The sequence below is a fragment of the Phoxinus phoxinus genome, assembly GCF_949152265.1.
Source record: "Phoxinus phoxinus genome assembly, chromosome: 5".
NCBI lineage: Eukaryota > Metazoa > Chordata > Actinopteri > Cypriniformes > Leuciscidae > Phoxinus > Phoxinus phoxinus.
In genome coordinates this window covers 21,848,896-21,869,157 of record NC_136880.1, presented here as the reverse complement: position 1 = coordinate 21,869,157, position 20,262 = coordinate 21,848,896, and the positions used below count along the sequence as shown (strand labels likewise).

The 20,262-nt window shown below is 37.7% G+C and overlaps 2 protein-coding genes across 4 annotated transcripts in view; both read right to left on the bottom strand.

Annotated features, from left to right (window-relative positions):
• arhgef4 (Rho guanine nucleotide exchange factor (GEF) 4) overlaps window positions 1–9,390 on the bottom strand; it is an 83,379-nt gene extending 73,989 nt beyond the window's left edge. For all 3 annotated transcript variants that reach the window (XM_079611646.1, XM_079611647.1, XM_079611650.1), the window contains exons 1-2: window positions 8,740–9,390; window positions 6,104–6,133 (exon numbers count right to left, since the gene is read on the bottom strand). In XM_079611646.1, coding sequence (XP_079467772.1) covers window positions 6,104–6,133; window positions 8,740–8,922 — 213 coding nt within the window. In that variant the 5' untranslated portion in view covers window positions 8,923–9,390. The remainder of the gene's footprint in view (window positions 1–6,103; window positions 6,134–8,739) is intronic.
• Window positions 9,391–10,177: 787 nt separating this feature from the next.
• On the bottom strand, window positions 10,178–20,177 carry amer3 (APC membrane recruitment protein 3). The gene is made up of 3 exons (XM_079613159.1): window positions 19,963–20,177; window positions 16,111–18,884; window positions 10,178–12,015 (listed from the first exon to the last, which is right to left on the bottom strand). The coding sequence occupies exon 2, from the start codon at window positions 18,860–18,862 to the stop codon at window positions 16,127–16,129; it is 2,736 nt and encodes a 911-aa protein (XP_079469285.1). The 5' UTR covers window positions 18,863–18,884; window positions 19,963–20,177; the 3' UTR covers window positions 10,178–12,015; window positions 16,111–16,126.
• Between the last annotated feature and the right edge of the window lie 85 nt (window positions 20,178–20,262).

Here is a 20,262-nt window from a genome sequence, read left to right as displayed (position 1 = left end):
CTGAATAAAGACACCGAGAGAGACCAATCGCAGGAGAGCGGGTTTCCTCCTCCTTTTCTCCTGGAGGATGCTAATCATTTCTCAGAGCGGTTTTACAGGTAAAGTCTGTGTGCTCCGTTTATTTTAACTACAGGGTGTTTGCATGGCAGCGTATCCTCATGAGGTTGATGCAAACAAGTGCTATATTTTAAAGAGATAAAACGTGAAGTCCAGGTGGACAAAAGAGGAAGGAATATAAAACGCTTTCTTTCAAGTGAAAGGGAGTGATTCCCCTTAATTATTTAGAGCGGTGTTTCACAAAATAAGCAGTGTTTTTTTTTTGTCGTGTTAAGTAACTTATTAAGTAACACTGCCCATTAATTCTTCAGTCACTTGTCCCTTCAAAGACTTACCTGAAAGAATCAGTGTTTTTGAATGAATCGGTTGAGTGAACAATTCAATGACTCACTCGTAAAGACGTTTGCGTGATTAATTCCTGAATTGATTGTTTTTGAATGAACTGGTTGAATGAATGATTCATTAACGATGTAACCGGACACCCATCACTGAAAAATTCCCACCACTAATGCACAGACTGACAGTCTTTTGTTATTGTTATTACTAAAATGTCATTTTAATCCAATCATTTTGTGTTGGAATTTCTGTTTTCTTGGTTTACAACTAACCCACTTTTTTTATCACTCAACAAAAATCATTCTCCACAAGTCAGCTTTCATATGCGCAGGTTCCAGTGCTTCAACGTGAAAGGAAATAAATAAACAACTTGCCAGTACAAATCTGGCACACCTCCTGCAGCCCTTCGCCTGCGGCAACTACCTCCAAAGAAGAAGAGTGTGCGTGAGAAGTCGCTTTATTCTAAAAGGAGAGGGAATGAAAAGAAAAGCAAGCACTTCCAGGTCTCTTTGTTTAGGCCATAACGAATACCCCTGAATAACTGTCTCTCTTTCTTTCTCTCGGTCTCTGTCTCTGTCTCACCTAGCATGAAGCATGAATCTTGCACTAAATACTAACATATTATGGTCATAATGAATGCAGCCACCAAATGAAAGGCCATTGTTCCAGGCAGGCATGTGACTTTTATTACTGCGAGTGATCAAAATCAGTTATTCGGTGTTGGGCGGGTTGAGGGGGAGCGAGCACAGAGGGAAGTTGTCAGTCAGAAGCTGAAAGAGGTCACAATGCAAGTGGGGCGGTACATGATAATGAGGAGCTCTTTCCGATGCCTGGCTGATTATCGGACCACGTCAAAAATGCGACACTACGCTGAACTTCAAATGCGCGGACAAAACCCGCTGTCATTCCAGTTAATCCACAGAGGAAAGATCCGAAGCATAGAAACAACACAACTACTGCCAACTCTCTTTAGCTCCTCTTTTCACATCTCTGTGGTTCCCAGACATTTTTAGTGAGTACAGTAGTGTTTAACCCATTGTCTAAAGAAGTCTAAGGAGAGTAATTATGGAGCGTGTATCCAGAGAACTTTACCCATGGTGAAGTTTACCCTGGCAGTGCGCGGCTATCATCCGCTCGCCACATGAGAGTTTGCCGCAACCAATGCAGCGTTCTAAAGCCAGCTCTGAGGTTCAGCACTGGGTCAGGAGTGTGACAGGTTACTCTTCCGGTCCGCAAACAAGAAGGGCAATGCTGGGACTTTAGGTGATTACGGACTATTATTATAGTTCATGTGGGAGTTTATGACTGATGTAGCGTCATTTGCATGTTTGTGGCATTATAACTCATGCTTCTAGCTTGCACTGCCTGTAGGGCACAGCCCTTCAAAGCATACTTCAGAGGAGCATGTGACCAGAAATCCAAGAATATGTCTCCAGGCCCGCTGTGTATAATAGTATGCCGTTTAAAGCATGTAAATACTTTGTAATACATACACTGTATATAACCCATGATTTTCATAAGTCTAAACTGAGAGCTAACTGCGCAGATGGAACCATTAGATCGATATAAAAATATACAAACATGCAATTTGTACAAAGTAACATCCCAAAGGTTTAATGTCAACATTCTTAAACACTCAGATCTATTTTAAATTAAATGTCACCCTGTGTTGTGAGAGACACCCGTACTGCTCAAAGGCTAAACGCCCAGGAGATGATTTAAGTGACACTTGACTGAGTTCATTACTGTACATTATGTACAAGCTGAGACATGAAGAGGCAGATTGGAGCTAAGCTGGAAAAGCATGAAATTCGACCAGTATTTCATCTCCTGAAAAATCCCTTTCATAAAAGGCAACTGTTTTTACCTTCACTTTAGAGTTGTATTTAGTATAACAAACACGCCTCATTATTTAAATAATAATTTTACATATACATAAATATATAATTCTATAAAACTATGCGTATGATTAGAGAAAATTAATATATTTTACTGAATTACAAATGTATTTATTTTGATTTTCCATTTCATGTCAACTTTATAATAATCAATTAATAAAATAAATTGTAATAATATTTCACAATATTACTTTTTACTGATACATTTGATCAAATAAATGAAGACTTGGTGAGGATAAAAGACCCGTTTCAAAAACATTTTAAAAAAATCTTAAAGAGTCCGACCCCAACATTTTTTAATGATAGTGTATCAGTGATCTTATAAGCTCTTAACTTAACTGCTTTATTGAAGAAAATTACGAAAAAGGTACAGCCAAAGCATGTCTGGATGTTCCAAAAGGCCTTATTGGCTCAATTATCAAGAACAGAAAGCTACATTAATCACTCAGACAAGGACTGAAAGATTGCGCCTCAAACTCTCAGCATGAATAAGATCTGTGCAGAAGCAAAGCGACGCCAAGATCGTTCTGTGGAATATACAAAGTTCAGTAGTGGAGAATGGAGTAAAGGTGCTGCTGTTAACTATATCAAGAGCTCGGCATTACACTAGCCTATGAAGGAACAGTAGATGCTATCACTCAAATGAGTTAAACAGAGGATGCCACTCAAAAGAGACATATTTGAGCTCACAATGAAAGGCTTTATGGTCAATTGACACAAAAATCAAACCAGTACGGCACACACCTGCACTTCAAAAACACAGAACCAAGAAGTGTGACAAATCCTTCACTACTCAACCAACCAGAAGAACAACAAATATGCCAGGATTAATAGGTCAAATAAATTCACAACTGTAAGCAAATATGCTTATCTTAACATACTTAAGCGTACGTTATCACATTTGATTCACACATTTCTAAAGCCTCTAATAATCAACATGATCAAAACTTTGCTGAAAAACCTCTTGTACACAATCTACTACTGTACATGCCTTCTGTTGTTTGATTGATGGTTAGTACTTTTTAGCAAGTAAAAGACCTTTACTGTAATTCTAAAAAGGTAAATGGGAAAATAACTTTAATATTGTTAGTAATATTTCAAGATGAACACTTTAGTTTTAGATTAGGTTTACTTAATTATCATTATCAAATATGATACATCAGGCTTTTGAGGAATGTTTATTTGGATATTTCTCAATTATCAGTGTAGTGCATGGCAGACAAAAACTACAGAGCTTTATTCATAAAACTAAGCATTTAAATATCATCGTATAATATGAGAGATATAGAGTAACAACTGATATTTATATGTATTTTCTGTGAGTAGTCTGCTACAATGATCTCAATGTAGGGCTGCACGATTATAACAAAAATCATAATAGTCGATTATTCCCTTGAAATTAATTGCAATTATTAATTACGATTATCACAATTTACATTGAATAATGTTTTGAATAGCTTTATACCATTGTTTGAAGCGGCTGCAAGCCATATTGTTATATCAAAATAAACAAGCTAAAAAAACACTCTTCCTGAACAACGTTTATTGCTTTTCTATAGCATTATGCCTCAAATGTTTTTTTAAAGAAACCAAAGTAAAAAAATATGCATGGTATTGTAATGTTATACTAAAAAATAAAATAAAAAAAATGGGGGGGGAAAACCCTTAAGATAAGCTATTGAAAGAAACACATCTTAAAGGACAAGTTCGGTATTTTACACTTAAAGCCCTGATTACAGATCGTATCTGATGAAATATAACGGTTAAGATTAAAATTTGGACACATGCTCCTGTCCCGAGAATTTTAGTTTTATTTAGCTTCCCCCCCACCCCCCCCCACCCCCACAATGGTTGTCTATGTGCACTGGCAGATTCCTTCCTAAAACACATTAAACTTTCGTTTACAAAGACGTGAAACTCACCGAGTGGTCAGGGGTGTTCACTGATACGGTCCCAAAAAAAAAACGCTGAAAAAGATGCTTTCCAACAGGTTTTATCGTAGTGTTTGTCCAACTCCATTGATTGTATTGAATGTGCTGTGTGAGGTACGTTATTCCTCCGCCGCTTCTTCTTCTGCTTCTTCTGTGTATTAAATGAAATGCCAGCGGTTTGCTTGCAATCGGCAAAGGTGCATTATCGCCACCAACTGGTGTCTATTATTCAAGCTCTCAACGGAAGAATCTGGGTGTGACGCGTTTGGCAAAATAGGTCCACAAACGCTAAATAAAACTAAAATTCTCGGGACAGGAGCATGTGTCCAAATTTTAATCTTAACCGTTCTATTTCATCAGATACGATCTGTAAACAGGGCTTTAAGTGTAAAATACCGAACTTGTCCTTTAAGCACAGAATAATGCAAGTGGATTTTTTTTTTTTTTTTTTTGGTAATTGTCCCTTTGAACGATTACGGTACATAATTGTGGCACCTGTAATTGTAATCACGATTACAAATTCTATTAATTGTGCAGCCCTATCTCAATGGTTTATTAAAATATATCATTTCTGGCCATATAAATATCAGAAACTGCAGCAAATTCCATAGTTTTGCTCAGTTTGGGCCTTCTCACGTATGAGCTCCATGTTCATATATGAGACACAAAAGCCTAATGTATCAAATATGACACTCAACACGTAAACATTTTTTTTTTAATACGATTTTTTTGACTATTATTATTTCATGCTTTAGTTTACAGGGTTAAGGTTGTTTAAATTCACCAAAAGCTATTTAAATGGGTGGGATTTACAGGCTATGCTTTTCTAGATCAAATTGCCTTATTTTGCAGAACATAAATACCAAGTTCTGGCATGAAACTTTAGATGGCACAGGCTGATAGGTCCTTAACTCAATTTGGTAGCGATCACTTCGCACATTGCACAGCTGATTGGTTGCTGTTGCATCAGTGGCCAATGAGCTGCGGCTCAACTTTCAAATACCACTAGTGTTGCTGTCACCAGTCTGCAGAGCACTTTCAGAAACCCTCCACCATCCCCAGCTCCACCTGTATAGATCTGCCTACGAGGGGTTATGTCATGTATGTTACATGTGCATATGTAACATACATAACATAACCCCTGACATAACATAATTGACTTTAAATGACATCATTAGTGCCAAAAAAAATACATTTCTACTGAATTAAAAATTGTATACAACAATATTAGGCGACATTTCAATAAAACAAGAATGGAAGCAAACAGATTGTGCGACAGGAATCAGCAACTACTGGTGTAGGAAAGAGTGGTAAACTATCAGGACTAATAATTCCATTTACTAAGAGGCAACACTGGCTTAAACCACGATGCATAAAACCAACATAATTTGTTAACGTGTTCATGCATGATTAGAGCAACACAGCACACTGCAAATCTTCTGTTCATGGTGTCAGGAGAGCGCACCAACCATCTGCAGACACTACACCTCAAAGCATTGCATAACTCCATAGCAACATCCGACAAGTTAAGGCACAGCCTCTACAGGGGTGAAGGCAGATAGGCTGTTGGCAGCAAATATAAGGAAAAAGTACAATATGTCCTGATGGTGCATGCTTGATCCTCAATGATTACATCAAACCCGTTGGCTGAATGACACTTAGTGGGATTAAATTCAAATGAATGAATCCTCATATTAAATGGAAAATGGCAGATCTAACAGTATTGTGCATTTATTAGACAATGAGCTCAAACTATTTCAATGCAGCAGCGTTAAAATGATCTAAATTAATAGAATGAGAATTATGGCAATGATTTAGTGCATGTGAATGAGGAGTCTTCAGGTTCATCAATCTCTGACTCAAAAGAAAGACTGAACTTACCTGGGGAAGAACTGCCGACGGGCTTAATCTCTGGAAACACACAAAAAGGAAGCATACAAGACAGTTTCAAGGTGTGTTTTGAAGTACCAACAATTCAAGCAGAACATAAGCAAGGCATCCATTAGCCTTAAGGAAAATTGTTGACATGAACATAAACCACAAGGAACTGGTACGGCACAAATTAAACAATCATAAGATATTTTAGTGTTTATTTAGGGTGAGGTAAACTAGACGTTATTAATGCACAGCACATACCTACAGTATTATGACTTCTTTTGAGGTAAAAAACGGTCTCTTGCAATGAAATCAGTTTTAAAGCCTACTGTAGTTAAAATGAATGTTACCAAATAAACATTAAACAGAAAAGGCTAACCCATGGTGCTTGTTAAAAGCTACCGCTTCTTGTTCAGTCATAAATGTCTTAATAAATACATGCCTTTGTTTGATCTACCAGCCATCCATATGGTTCTCCGCTATTTAAAAAAAGATCCTGCCGTGCTTTTAAAGTCAGTGTTCATTCTTAACCAATCAAAACAATTAAAAGCAGTTCAAGGTTGTGCTGTGACCTCTGACCTAAGGCAGCCGGCTCGGTTTCATTGCAAGAATGCTAAAAAGGTAAAGAGTGTAGGTTCAGGATTTATATCATCTTTAATTAGACCTGATTAAGTTGTCCAATTTTATCCAAATAATTAGGAAGCCATACAGGGATGGGCTCACTGGAGCTTATTGAAATAATAAAAAAATACTAATAATACAAACTGCAGTCTTTTATTCCCTAAAGAGTCCAACAAACCACTTTGTTGCTGATGTTTGGGCATGCAGAGGTTCTTTAGCTACGCCTTGTGTAGAATAAAAGATGCTAAACCCCAGATAAACCCCTAATAGGCCATTGAGAAGTGCTTGTGATTTACAGCTGGTACATTCATGGAAAGGTTCAAATGGCAGCAGTTCAAAGGCTGGTTGAGGGGATAGTGCATGGATGCAGTCAGCCATTACAGACGTTTCAGTGCCCTAAGAAACACTCCAGTGTTGGAACAGGTTCAAGGATTTGGCTGCATTTTTCCAGGCAAATATGGAGCCAATACAAAAAAAAATATATCTAAGTCGAATTTATCTGTTGCTTAATTGAAAATCGCTAATCTTTTGAGTTTTTAATTAATTTGTTAGGCTCAAGGAGATCAGATCAGCTATGATTTAAACAAGGGCATATATCATAATCATTACAATTACTGCTACAGCCAACCCTAGCCATTTTAGGGAGATACCGGTAATCCTTATTTTCACAGACCAGCTTTTCAATGGCCATACAATAGCCAGAGTGATGATGATGATGTCACACCTTACAACTGCCTCAAACCGTGTTATGATTGGGGTATAAAAGGGGTGTGATTGAGGGGAAGGGGTGAATAGTTAAATACTGATGAGCTTAACAGACCCCCTGGGTTGAAGCAGGTGGAGGGTCTGACTCCACTCAAAGCAATTTAAACTTTCTAAGGAGTGAATCTACTGTGAGGCATATCTTCACCATCTGTTATGAACAAGACCATATTCTAGATCAGTTGTTGTCAACCAGTAAATCATAAAATGACTACAATTTAGTAAATAATAAAGAAGCAAAAATTAAACTGACATATTTTTTCATTTAATACATTTTATGACATGATTATGACATATTTTGAGATTGAAAACATGTTAAGAACCACTGCTTTAGATACAACAAAAGCAAAGTACATGCGAAACATGCTTCCTCTCTAAATAGTATGGCTATTCCCTCTAAAAGGGAAGTTCTTAATAAAAGTTATTAAATATTTTTGAGAACATTTTAAATCTGGGGCACCCTGAGTTTGTACAGGCTGAAAACCCCATATCTAATATAATAATTAGCCTATACCTGCGGTTTTTATGACAACATTATTTGAGAGGCAAACATTTCTACTTATAAAATATTTTTTTCATTCGCAGTTATTTATGTTAACACAAAAATGGTTAAAACATTTTTTTATACATTTAAAATAAAATGGTGACAGCACCTATACACTTTCTCTACTATATAGCAAAAAATAGAGATATTTTCTAACTTAGTATTTTTGTCTTGTTTTTCAGTACAGATATATAAACATTCTTAAAGCATGAAATATTTAATTGAGAAGCAAAATGACTTAAGATATGAAGTCTTGTTTTCTGAAAAATGTATTACAATTAAGTTTGAGTTTATAGTATTCTTACAAAAAATATCTGCCAATTGGTCAGAAAAAAATAAACTTCAAAGCAGAAAAAGTTTATTATTCTTTCACCATTGGCAGTTTTTCTTCTCGTTTTAAGCATAGTCACTTAATTTTGATAAAACTGAATATCATATGTCATCAAGTATCTTAAAGAAATTAAGAATGTTTAATTTGTAGCCTACTGTAAAACAAGACTAAAATAAGTTTACAGTGTAAGTTATTGATGAGTTTAGATGAAATTATATTATGTGTCAACTAAGTTACCCAAAAAGAAAAATAGTATTGATTTATATGTAAATAATCCAGACTAGTGTGCAGATACGGTTAACAACTTTAGGCCTGACTTTATTGTGGAGCGTTTTAATATAGTTTATTACTTCAAACTGTGCTTTCAAATGCAGCATGCCTTACCTGACACAACTTCACAACTGTCCAACAAAATATGTAGGCGGAGAGGGAAAACTTAGCCCTCATGTATCGCTCCGGTAAGCAGGCGAGATGCATCTGCACCTCATCCAGTCCCCCGACTCCAGCAGAACGCTCCCGTTCACAGCCATGCGTCCCAGTACCGTTCCCAGCGTCAGCCTCTTCCATGTTTACAATGACTTCCAACGAGTTTAAAAGTTCTTTAAAACAGGCAAAACGTTCTAACAGTACCTGTCTGCTTCATGTTGGTTGTTATCAAGTCATCTGAGTGTCATAGAAGGCAAAGGATCTTGAACAGTGCATGACATTTGTGAGTACTTAACCGCAGGTGATAGTGCAATGTTTATTTCATCGCTGTCAGTAGTTAACACATATTTTCCAGCTCCGCGAAACGCGAGATGTAACTTTGTGACGCGACGGTGTATAAAAAGCAGTGCAAAAGTCTCTGGTGTGGTGGTATAACAAATTCCAGCGTCCCACGTTGTTTGTCGGTGACAGTCAGGGGGAGAGGAGGCAGAGTTTCAGATCCAACACCTCCTCCATCTACAGTAGGCTACACCGTACACGAGCGACGCGACGAGACAAACCAAAACGCGCCCATTATGAACAGCGAATCTGAGTACACTGCGAGCATTCGAGCGTGAATTCTAGACGGAATTCTGACGTCAACGCCTATTGGACCAATCAAAGACTTCGTTTACGCAAACAGCGCGACGCGATAAACTAAAACTATCTACGCACGCTCGCTTGCACTGTAAACAACTTCAGTACAGAATGCGGTGTGAATTATAAGAGGTCAATTGGTATTTTAAGCATAATTATACATCAATAGCCTAGGTGTTTTTTTTGTCTGTAAATTTAAGTTTACAGACAGGTCTCATCCAGACAGGGAACCCAATATAACACTGTATGATATATTTTATTGAAAACATTAAAAACTATTGTTACATTATAGTGTAAGATCATTAATGTTCTTTCAAATAGTGAGAGATTGTCATGATTTTTTTTTTTTAGTTTAATTGTATAATTTTTTTATTTCCTACAATCCCCATGCAGTATCTTCACAGACCTCTGGTTGAAAACCCTGGACATATAAACATTAAGCTCTTTATTGTATTACATGACATTATTGTAATGTGATTAGAGAAAAAGTTAAAGGCAATGGCCCTGCAAAGAGTCGGTTTTACACCCACATTCTATCCCAGACTTGATGTGATTTTGTCTTAAAGCACAGCCGGCGCCAGGCCCTATACAGGGCTCTGTTCGGTTACAGTTGTTTGCTTTGCTATTGTTCTGTCTATTAAGCAATGTCTGAGCTAGTCAATACATACAGTGCTGACACCTCAGCTCATCTGCTTTGGAAAAGAGCCAACATCTGAGTTTGAAATCAACCACAAATACAAAAAGACAATGTAAATGCACATGGATTCATAAATATGTTTTTATTAATACTCAGTGAGGCAAGCACATCAATATAAATATTGCACATAACTATGATAATTGTCAGCTGCCCTGTCTTGAAAAGAATATAATGGCACTAAGAGGTGACAAGATAACATTTTTTTTTTAATACTCCATTCCAACAATATCTGCACTTTACATAGTTTATATAGCCTACAAAATCATGCAACACATTCGTTTTGCAATATAGTCATTCATATTGTTAGGATATTGTCAGTCTTTCATGCTATTATCTGTATCTAATTCTTGGATTTTGACAGTTTATGCTGAGAAGTAATTATAATTACATCTTTACAAGAAATACACAGATATAACAATTCAATTTTACCAATTTAAGTATCAAATAATATGAAAACAAATAAGCTATCTGAAAAGCTTCTGTTCAATACTAAAAATTGTAATGCCAAACTACAGTGCTTTTATTGAGGATTATCAATGCCTTCAATACTGACACCCACCCCGTACCAGATGTTGTTACGGTTGATGCTGATCTAATGGAAAACAGGTTGGGGCCCTGAAATATAATACTTTACTAATAGCTGCTAAGGTTTTGGCAGAAAGGGCTTCTTCGAAATTGGCTTACTTTTGATTAGAGCAATGATTGCATGCATACAGACACTTCTATAAGGTACCATTTCCTTGGTATCCAACTTAGATTTTATCCTTTCAAAATATGACATTTTGGTTTATTTATAAACACATCCATCACCATTAAGAGAATAATAATGGCCCAAATAGTTAAGTTCAATGTTAACAGATACGGTTAACTTTAAGTTCAACGGATATCTACCCCAATATAGATGTGCAGACGTCTTTATTTAAAGATAGATGTGAATACATATATAGAATAGTCATACCAGGGGTTGTTTTTATGGGAATTCTGCTCAAAAACAACCCCAGCTGGACTTTAGCGGTCTAGGTTTAGTTGTTGAGTTGAAGTATTTACCAAGTAAAAAAAAAAAAAGGGCAGAACTGGCAGAATTGCATTCCAAAATGGACAAAGACGACAAGTAAAAGTGCCACCTGCCTTCTTTGTGAAGAGGCCTACTATGTATGAATGGAGCCTTTTTTTGGTAGCACTCATCAATTCTGGTCACATCAACCAGATCAGAGGCGTCTTTCAAAGGCCTACTTTACCTCATTTATTCACTGATACACAATTATCCGTCTCTGTTTGAAACACTAATTGGACAAATGAAAATGCAAACTTGATTCCATTGCAATGTCTCCAGCTGTCCCGATCCTTTAAAAGAAATTGGCACTTTTCTCTTCCAAACTCCAGAATAGAGCTTTTCAAATAGCTTGTCAGATTGTTTCAATTTGCAAAAACAACCTACAGTAAGTATAACTTCCCGCAATGTATTTTAAATTCCGTAAGTGAACTTGAGAACTGTAGTTTCAAAAAGTTTTCTCTATTAAGACAGTTTAAAATGTGTCCGTTGGACATTAATAAAGTGGTATAGTTATTGCACTAGTATGTCTTTGATCCTTGGTTTGAAAACTCCAGTAATAAACTTGCAATAAAAAATAGCAGTGGTTGCAGAAAAACTACGGAGAGAGAAAAACACTGATACGACAGGTTTCAGACAAATGTTACTTCTCCAACAAACAGATCAACAGACCTGTTGTTGTTCCAGGCTGACAGTGTTGCTGAGTTGACAGGAAAATGAGCAAACATGTCCGATTTCTTGAGGAAAGATAGAGACTTTGACAGCTGGTAGAGAGCTCAGCTTCCCGGAGGGCTGAGGTACTGGACAGAAGAAACCAGTTTGAGACAGTCGGGATCCACAAAATCAGAATCTGTACAAGAGAAAGAAGAAGAAGAAGAAGAAAAAAAACATGTTCATGTAGAAGTAGCTCAAATGTTCAATCTCACCAAGAAATGGAAAAAAAATATTAAATAAGATACCAAAAATAAACTTCTATTTTTTTTTTTATTAAAATATTGGATTAAGAAAACATTCTTAATCTACTATAGAGTATAAAAATCATCCTGTCTATATACATTTTTCTTTTATAAACTAGCATAAATTAAATTCAGTACAACCAATGCACCGATGTACCTTTATACAGTAACTTTACAAGACATTACAATTTAAAGACTGAATGATATTTTTTTACACATTACAATAATGAGAATGAGAATTTAGGCTCTCTAATCGTCATGTAAAAATGTCCTTTATTTTTCTTGATGTAAAATATGATTTCTAATTTTCTTATGATTTTGGGGTGAAATATGATGTGACAGTTTCCGTGAGATTCATGCTGTGATTCTATTATTCACAAACCTAGTTTACATTCAACATCTAAGGAGACAAAATTTCACTCATGTCATTGCAAATGACTTGAAGCAGCTGCACCAGATAAATGACTCTATACTTTGAGACAAATGATTGTTTTGTGCAAGCATCAAGGGTCTACAGTTCCTTTCCATCCCAATGTCCTGCACGAAAAACTAATTCCATCCCTCAATATTGACACAGTCCCCCATTGTGGCCCACATCATTGGACAAAATCGTCCGTAGTGTCATGCAACCAAACTAACAGCATGAGGCTTATTCCCTAAGCCAGAAAACAGAACAGAGTCCTGTTCAGCATCACCTCTCTCAATGGGTAGCAGTCAGCCAGCTCTATACATCTGCTCTGTAGTTGCTAAGAACACTCCCAGGAGCACACTGATGGATTATAGACCAGTCAAAGCCAACATGAACCTCTTTCCCCTCTGGCTGCAAGCCGAAACTGCTGGAGAGCAGCATTAGATGAGACAAGCATGCGTAGAAAATGTCCTGCTCTGATGAAAGATAATGTATGAGGAAATACAGACAGGCTTAGTCTGAATTTGGTGAAGAAATGCAGGTGGTTTAAACATTCTGTTCAAGCTCACACTGGGTTTTTTGTAGTCATGCGTAGGTTGTCAAATGTCTACTGCCACATAGTGGTCAGTCGGTACTTTTGCAATTTAAAATAACACTGTCTAATCTGTAATCCTCTCATTCTTATCAAGGTTAATTAAAAAACAAACATGTCCACCTCTACTGTCACAAAATAAAACATGTTTGGCTGAACTGTGCCCCCCCACTGTGCTGCAAGTCACCGGCGGCTTAGATTGAATACACGCTTTCATATTTTCCAGATGCAAGAAAACAGCTGTCTGCTGTGCGAAGATCCACTGAGAGCTGTACAGGAAATAAAAGTATGTCAATAGACCATTCACTGCTCATGTTCAATCCCGAGACCATGATATAACCATCCAAAATAATGCGAGCAATATACATCAGGGCAGGCCAACATTCAAATGCATTTCCTGTTAAGGAAAAACAAGCTCCACATTTTTATTGTACACTGAACTCTTCTTGGGCTAAAAAAAAAATGCACTAAGACACCAAAAAAAAAGAAAAAAAGTCCTGTCTCGCACACTCTTGATGCGAATGACATTCTTTTATCTTCTAAAGCAGCTCTGTTATGAACAGAAGCAGACTGAAGGTGGGTAAAAATTCACTTTAGCCTGATTAGTGACAGTGGAACTCAAGATGAGTTCAGCATTTTCTGGTAAACATTCAGTTTACTTGCCAACAATCTAGCGAAAAGGCTATTTATCTAAAGTGCAAGAGGTTGATTGGTTCTTCACAAGTTCCTACAATTCCACAAGAGGAAACATTATCTGACACAGTGGTTCCCTTCCAATATTTAGAACTTCAATTTATTTATTTTCAAATTCATTGAATTTTAATTGTTTTCCCCCTCAATAACTTTTATTTTTATTTAAAATATATAGTATTATCAGCATTTTTAAGAATCACAAAATGTATTGTGTTTAATTAATGTAATGTCATCATCAATTAAACAATATAATCAACACAGTTTGAAGGTTTGAAAACAAGCAACATTGGCATAATTAGAGCAGAAATACTAGAATAAATATTTAAGTGAATATATTTAGTTGGAAAGTGGGGGACTTTAAGTCAAAAAGGTTGACAACCACTGATTTAGAAGATTCACATGATAATCACACGTTCCGTGAGTAAAGGTAGGCTATACGTGTAACAACCTGCAGGCTTTTTTGTGTGTTTGTGCGTGTGTGCGTGTGTGTGTGTGTGTGTGTGTGTGTGTGTTTAATTATTTACAAGCTATTCTCCTCAAATTCCATTTACTTTCTGTTTCACTATTCTGACTATAAATTATTAATTACCATGTCATATGTTCTTATTTTAGACACATAAGTCCTAATCACTAAAAACATCTTAGCAAAGCATCATCAAAACAACCCTACACGTGAGACGCATAAAACAATTGCATGAAAGAATTAGCTGCAGCCAGTGCAGCATCAGAGCCTTCCGACTTCATTTCTGTAATGTATTCTAGTGCGATGTGTAAAACGTAATATGTGATGATGTAAGCTGTACACAACAATACAATCTCCTCCACTCTCATGCTGGTACACTCCCGACATACTGAAAGCTTTCCCATCTATCTGCTGTTGCTATGGTTTCAAGATATCAGCTGAAATATATAACAAGACAGAAATGTAGGGAGGATATCTGACCTTGAAGCACTAAAGCAGCTGTTATATACCTTAGTGCTTATTCATTTACTCCAAACACTCGCCTAGAGAACAACGGTATAACTCTGAAGCTATGCAAGTCCATTTCTAAAGGAACAAATCCACTGCTTAATGTCATTTTCAAAGTATCCATTTGAATGTATATCAGTAGCCTAGACAGTGCAGATCTTTCTTTTTTTGTGGGATTGTTTGCAAGAGAGTTCTAATAATAAACCAAATGACTAAAACCCTTCCCTCCCCTGAAGTCTTAATTACAAATGCAGTCCATCAATGCTCAGTGACGCACACACCACAAACAAGCCATAGATGAGACTCTTCCAGCAGCTCTGCTGACCCATGCAGCTACAGCAGTATAATTCCCAGAAAGCCTTGAAACGCTGAGACACAAACACTTCCCCTGACACAAGCACAAAACAGTGACCACTGCATCCCTTACAATGTAATTAAGAGAAGAGGTTTTAAAGGTTTTAAATCTGTGATATTGTGCTTCTGCACTGTTGTGATAGGCAGCGCTAAAACGACACTGAATTACATAATATATTGAACAAGCTTTAAGGAGCATAAGATGGTGGGATATATATATAATCACAGGTTATGTGTCTTTCTGTCTGACACCTCATTATGCTCTGATGCAGCCCTTGACAGCCTGTACAGTACAGGATGCCAATTTGTTCACCTCTTGCCATTGTTTGTGAGTGAAATGAAAGAGAATATGCTTGCTGTGAGAATACCTGCAAGCCATGTGAGAATTTGAGAGCGGGATGAAGGACTAAGTGACATGTTTCCTCTGAGGCATCACTAGCAGAGGTGATTCTCAAGCACCCCTACAGTCATTAATAATGAAACTTTTCTCAGCTCTATTTTCTTGCAATAAGATTGCAATTATTTGGACAGCTACAAAGCAAGCAAATACATGTACAGTATGCATTACTTTATGCACGTCAAGACTCAAATGTCCAAATGTCCTAAACCACACTACGAAAGTGAACACTTGCAAATTTACAGCCTTGGAAATGTTTCATTAAAATATTAAAGAACTGGATAGTCAACATGACATGACACGGTGTCCTGCAGTGTGACATGGATCTAAACACTTTTTTTTAAATGCATTTTCCAATTATTGCATAATTATATATATTTAAACAAAATATTTTTTTCAAATTATTGAAAAATTCTAAATATTTTATTTGCATATTACACTACTGTCAGATAGATAGATAGATAGATAGATAGATAGATAGATAGATAGATAGATAGATAGATAGATAGATAGATAGATAGATAGATAGATAGATAGATAGATAGATAGATAGATAGATAGATAGATCCAGCACCTGTTTAATATGGCCTTTACTTCTTCATTCTGCATCTTCGTTCTACTTTCCTATCCTCTGGAAAGACACTGCATGATCCCTCAATATTCACAGCAGCAATCTTGCGATGACGCAACCTATGCTTCTTTTTGGCTGGAGTTCCCTCTGCCATCTCATTTAAATGGTCGATGTGGTGGTCCTCTCCGCAAGGAAACTCAGAAGAGACAGAGGTCATGAGAGGAAGAGATGTAGGCCTGGTTGCTTGATATACGTCTGTGTCACCAGATTCAACATCACATGAACCGTACGCTTCCAACACCAAATCATTGGAAGCGTTAGTAGTGACAAAGCCAAGTCCCTCAGTCTCCAAAAGGGAAGGTTTCACATCTTCAGAAAAGCTAGACAGCCTCAAGCGATGTCTAGCATGCAAGGCTCTCTCGGTAGTTGCCACTGGCCTTTTCTTGTGTTTTGACTTAAGGTATTTTTGAGATTGCCCTTTGTTCTTTTTTACACCTTGCTCAGATACAGGGACATCTCTTACCTCACAGCTTGAGTGAGTTTGAGTAAAGTTGATCTTCATAGAAGACAACTGACTAGCACACTGCTCAACAAGGGAAGCTATGCTGATGTCACTCCCTATCACGCAGGTGCTGGCTGGGGATAGTAGATCTCTGGTTATTGGTTGTGGAGTTAAAGTGAACCTGGGAAGACTGGCACGGGCCCAAACGTCTGACGTTTTGATGTGCTCAATGAGGGACATACAAGAACGGCACAGGTGCAGATCTTTAGCTCCGTTTTTCAGGGAGCTCTTGCAAGATTCACAAAGAGATTCCTTGTTTATGGCCAACACAAACAAAGACCTTGTCCCAGAGCCAGGGGAGCTTACTACTGGAGACTGCAAATCTCCACCTGGAGTCATTGGAGAGTCGACATTGAATATTCTGAAACACACACCACTCGTTGGAGTCTTGGGTTGATTCTCTGGAGAGGCCAAGGTTGACATCACTGTGTTTGCATCATATTTTAAGGGCAGAACACCAACACTTTGCTTACTTGGCTCTTTAAAATTAATTGTATCTCCTCTACCATTAACAGTTCTTGCTCCTCTTGGTGGTTTTCTAACCCTTGCTGACTGGGTTTTGCATCTCAGATATAAATCTCCTTCAGCGCTACTTTGTGAAGATCTTAGTTCTGTTGGGTTGCTTTTGTCCGTCCTATGCTTCAGCCAGTTAACTATACCCATAGCCAGAGATATCTCAGTGTCGCAAAGCTTTAGTAAGCAATCCTTCCCCGTCCATTTACTTTCCAGGAGCTCTTGACCAACAAAGTCCCGAGCCAAAGGTGGGGCAAGATTTTCCTCTGCTCCAACATGGAAGCTGTACATGGATAATGGATAATCACTGCACTGGCCAACAATGCTGTCTGTTAGGCTGATTTCATCATCAAAGATCGGGGTTATTTCTGTCTCGCTGGAGTCACAGAATAGCTCATAAAGAGCATCTCCACTGTACGTGTCCCTAGGGATCTTGTTGGAATGCACTGGAGTGAGGGAACTTCTGCTGCGGTCCTCAAAACCAGGAGAGACATAATCACAGTAGCCCTCATCACTGGTGTTCCCTTGGTTGTCACTTTTAGGAGTCACCACATTAGTATTAAGTTCCCTGATCTCGGATTCTACAGATTGGGGTGTATTTACTATTACATCTTCAGACGTGGATGTGGAAGGAGATTTCATGATGGGTGTTGTGGATTTTGTTGCATGTTCTGTAGCTTTTGAGCTGTGCCCTAAATGCAAAGTTCTGTTTAGGGTTTCCCACAACCCAAACATGTCCAAGACCTCAGCATGAGCTGGAGAGGCCAGACACTCCTTTCCTCCCTGGAAACCTGCGGTAGTAGGGCTTCGCCTCGGAGCTTCACAGGAATCTTTGTCACGCTCAGGGCTAAAGATGCCCTCAGGAGATACAAGATCATCAGCAAATATCTCACCACAACCAGCCTGAGATCCAAAGCTTTTTAATGAGGCAGAATCTTCACAGACATTAGCACAACATTCACTGGAAGAATCGGAGGGAGTCTCACTGAAATTATCATTGTACCTACTTCTTGCAAGAGTATGTTCTCTGTGCCTTGCCATCTTCCTCGTACGTTTCAATGTTGGAACATTTTCACCTGCAACATGGCATGGTGTACTCGGTGAAGTAGCTTTCTCATGTTTGTTTCTTTTGTGAACGAACAAATCCTTAATGGCCTTTCTAGGCTTCCTCAGGGAGATCCTCTTTTTAGGAATGGATTTGGCTATGCAGGGCACAAAGGGCACTTGAGGTGTTAGGTTACGGTAATCGATGATTTCGTGACTGCTGCCAGATGTATCCCGATTCTCACGAAGCAACCTTAGAGGTGCCTCGAATCCTGAAAAGCTGACACTGGTCACTAGCTTATGGTGATGGCGCCAGTTAGTCGCATCTTTGTATCTAGGGCTCTCGGTTTGCTGCAGTCTCATTCCTCTCACACAGTCATGGGTTCTGCTTCTTTTAACAGAGCCGCGGAGTTGTCCGTGACCTTCTGAGAGTGTGTCACTTATCTCTTGAGAGAGTATGTCCAGAGTGTCTGGCACAGGCAGTGAGGATGGGCTTTTATCAGTGGTCTGTATATTCACAAATCCATTATTAGGGGAGTTATGAGATTTGTGCTCTTCAGGCCATTTACTTCGGCCATGTGCCTTACTTGACCTCTTTGAATCATCTGAAGTGTCGTCGCTCTTTGATAGCTCCATGTTTTCATATACATAACTGTAACTGGATGTGAAAAAAATACAGGAAAAATAATGATAATTATGATATTTAAATGTTTACAAGATCAAAAATATTTCAATGAACCTATACAGAAAAACAAAAAAATAAATAAGTACACTACATCTCTTCAATCACAAACAAGCTAGATTTATGACTCGTTTAATTAGCACATGCTCAGTTGAGTCTCTCTCTGCCTGATAAAAGTGTGATCGCTTATTATTATTATTTTAGATGTCTAGTATTTTGTTTTAATGTTTGATGCTTTTGAATATTGGCTATGAAGTTGGTGAGCAATTTCTACATGCAATAGACATTTACAACAAATTAATCTTCAAAATAAGTGGGCTACTGAACATCATTTAAAACAAAAACAAAAAAACAATCAAGATTAAAACTGCTACCAGTGCTTACCAGCTAATCAATATATTCACGTGAAAAGGAATTTAAACTAATTTCACATCATTATAATGCGGGTCCCTCCCTGACAGCTGAAAGATTTGCTGTACAAAAGTAAAAAAACAAATCAGTACTAATAAGAAGTAAACAATCTGATGATGTTACTTTTGAGGTGGGCTGGGCTAACTGTAATAGGCTACTTGCATTTAAGTCGCAGTTTGAGAAAGATGACGTCATAAAGTATTTATACTAAACAAACAGTATGATTTGTAATAACAAAAAAAGGAATAGTGTTACAGTTGCTCAGTTCTTATGACTCTTCTCAGATTGAACACTTCTAATGTTCTTTTAACTGTAACTCATATTTGATAAGGACAGTCTAGCTTATAAAATAGGTCACACATGTTATTAGATTGAGCATTGACTCTACAATTCGCAATAAACAATAACAGGTCGTACTAAAGGTAATGAGCCAGTTGCAAATGCTTCAAAAATCCCAAATTCCACTGACATTTATGGAAAGAACTCCTATTTTATCGTACTCTACCTATGACGAGCAGTTCGTCGTTCGATTTCTTTTGAGCAACGCCTTGAAATACACACTTAACTTCAAAAAAACAACTGAATTCTAATACATAAACGCATTCCATTTGTGCGTCATTTCAACGCTCATTTTAATACATACCTGAAGCAGATTGTGTCAGAAGGCGTTTGGCGGGAGCTGGTGGTTCACACGCGCGTGACAAGATGGGATGCTCTGGCTGTCAGCGCGCGTGTGAAGATAATTACGATAACCAATCAGAAGACAGCAGAACCACAGCATCACCACTTACTGATCATAAGCCTGGATACAGAGAGCTGCGGGACGTTCTCACACTCTGTGTACAGTGAAATATCACTGAAAGGCTTTCGCAACATGCCTTGTTGTGAAATATAAAGCCTCCAGCTCAGCCGAAAGGGGAGTATTAATCAAAACCTGTTTATC

Coding starts and splice junctions, on each gene's coding strand:
- amer3 (XM_079613159.1), bottom strand. CDS start 18,862: ATGGAGCTATCAAAGAGCGACGACACTTCAGATGATTCAAAGAGGTCA.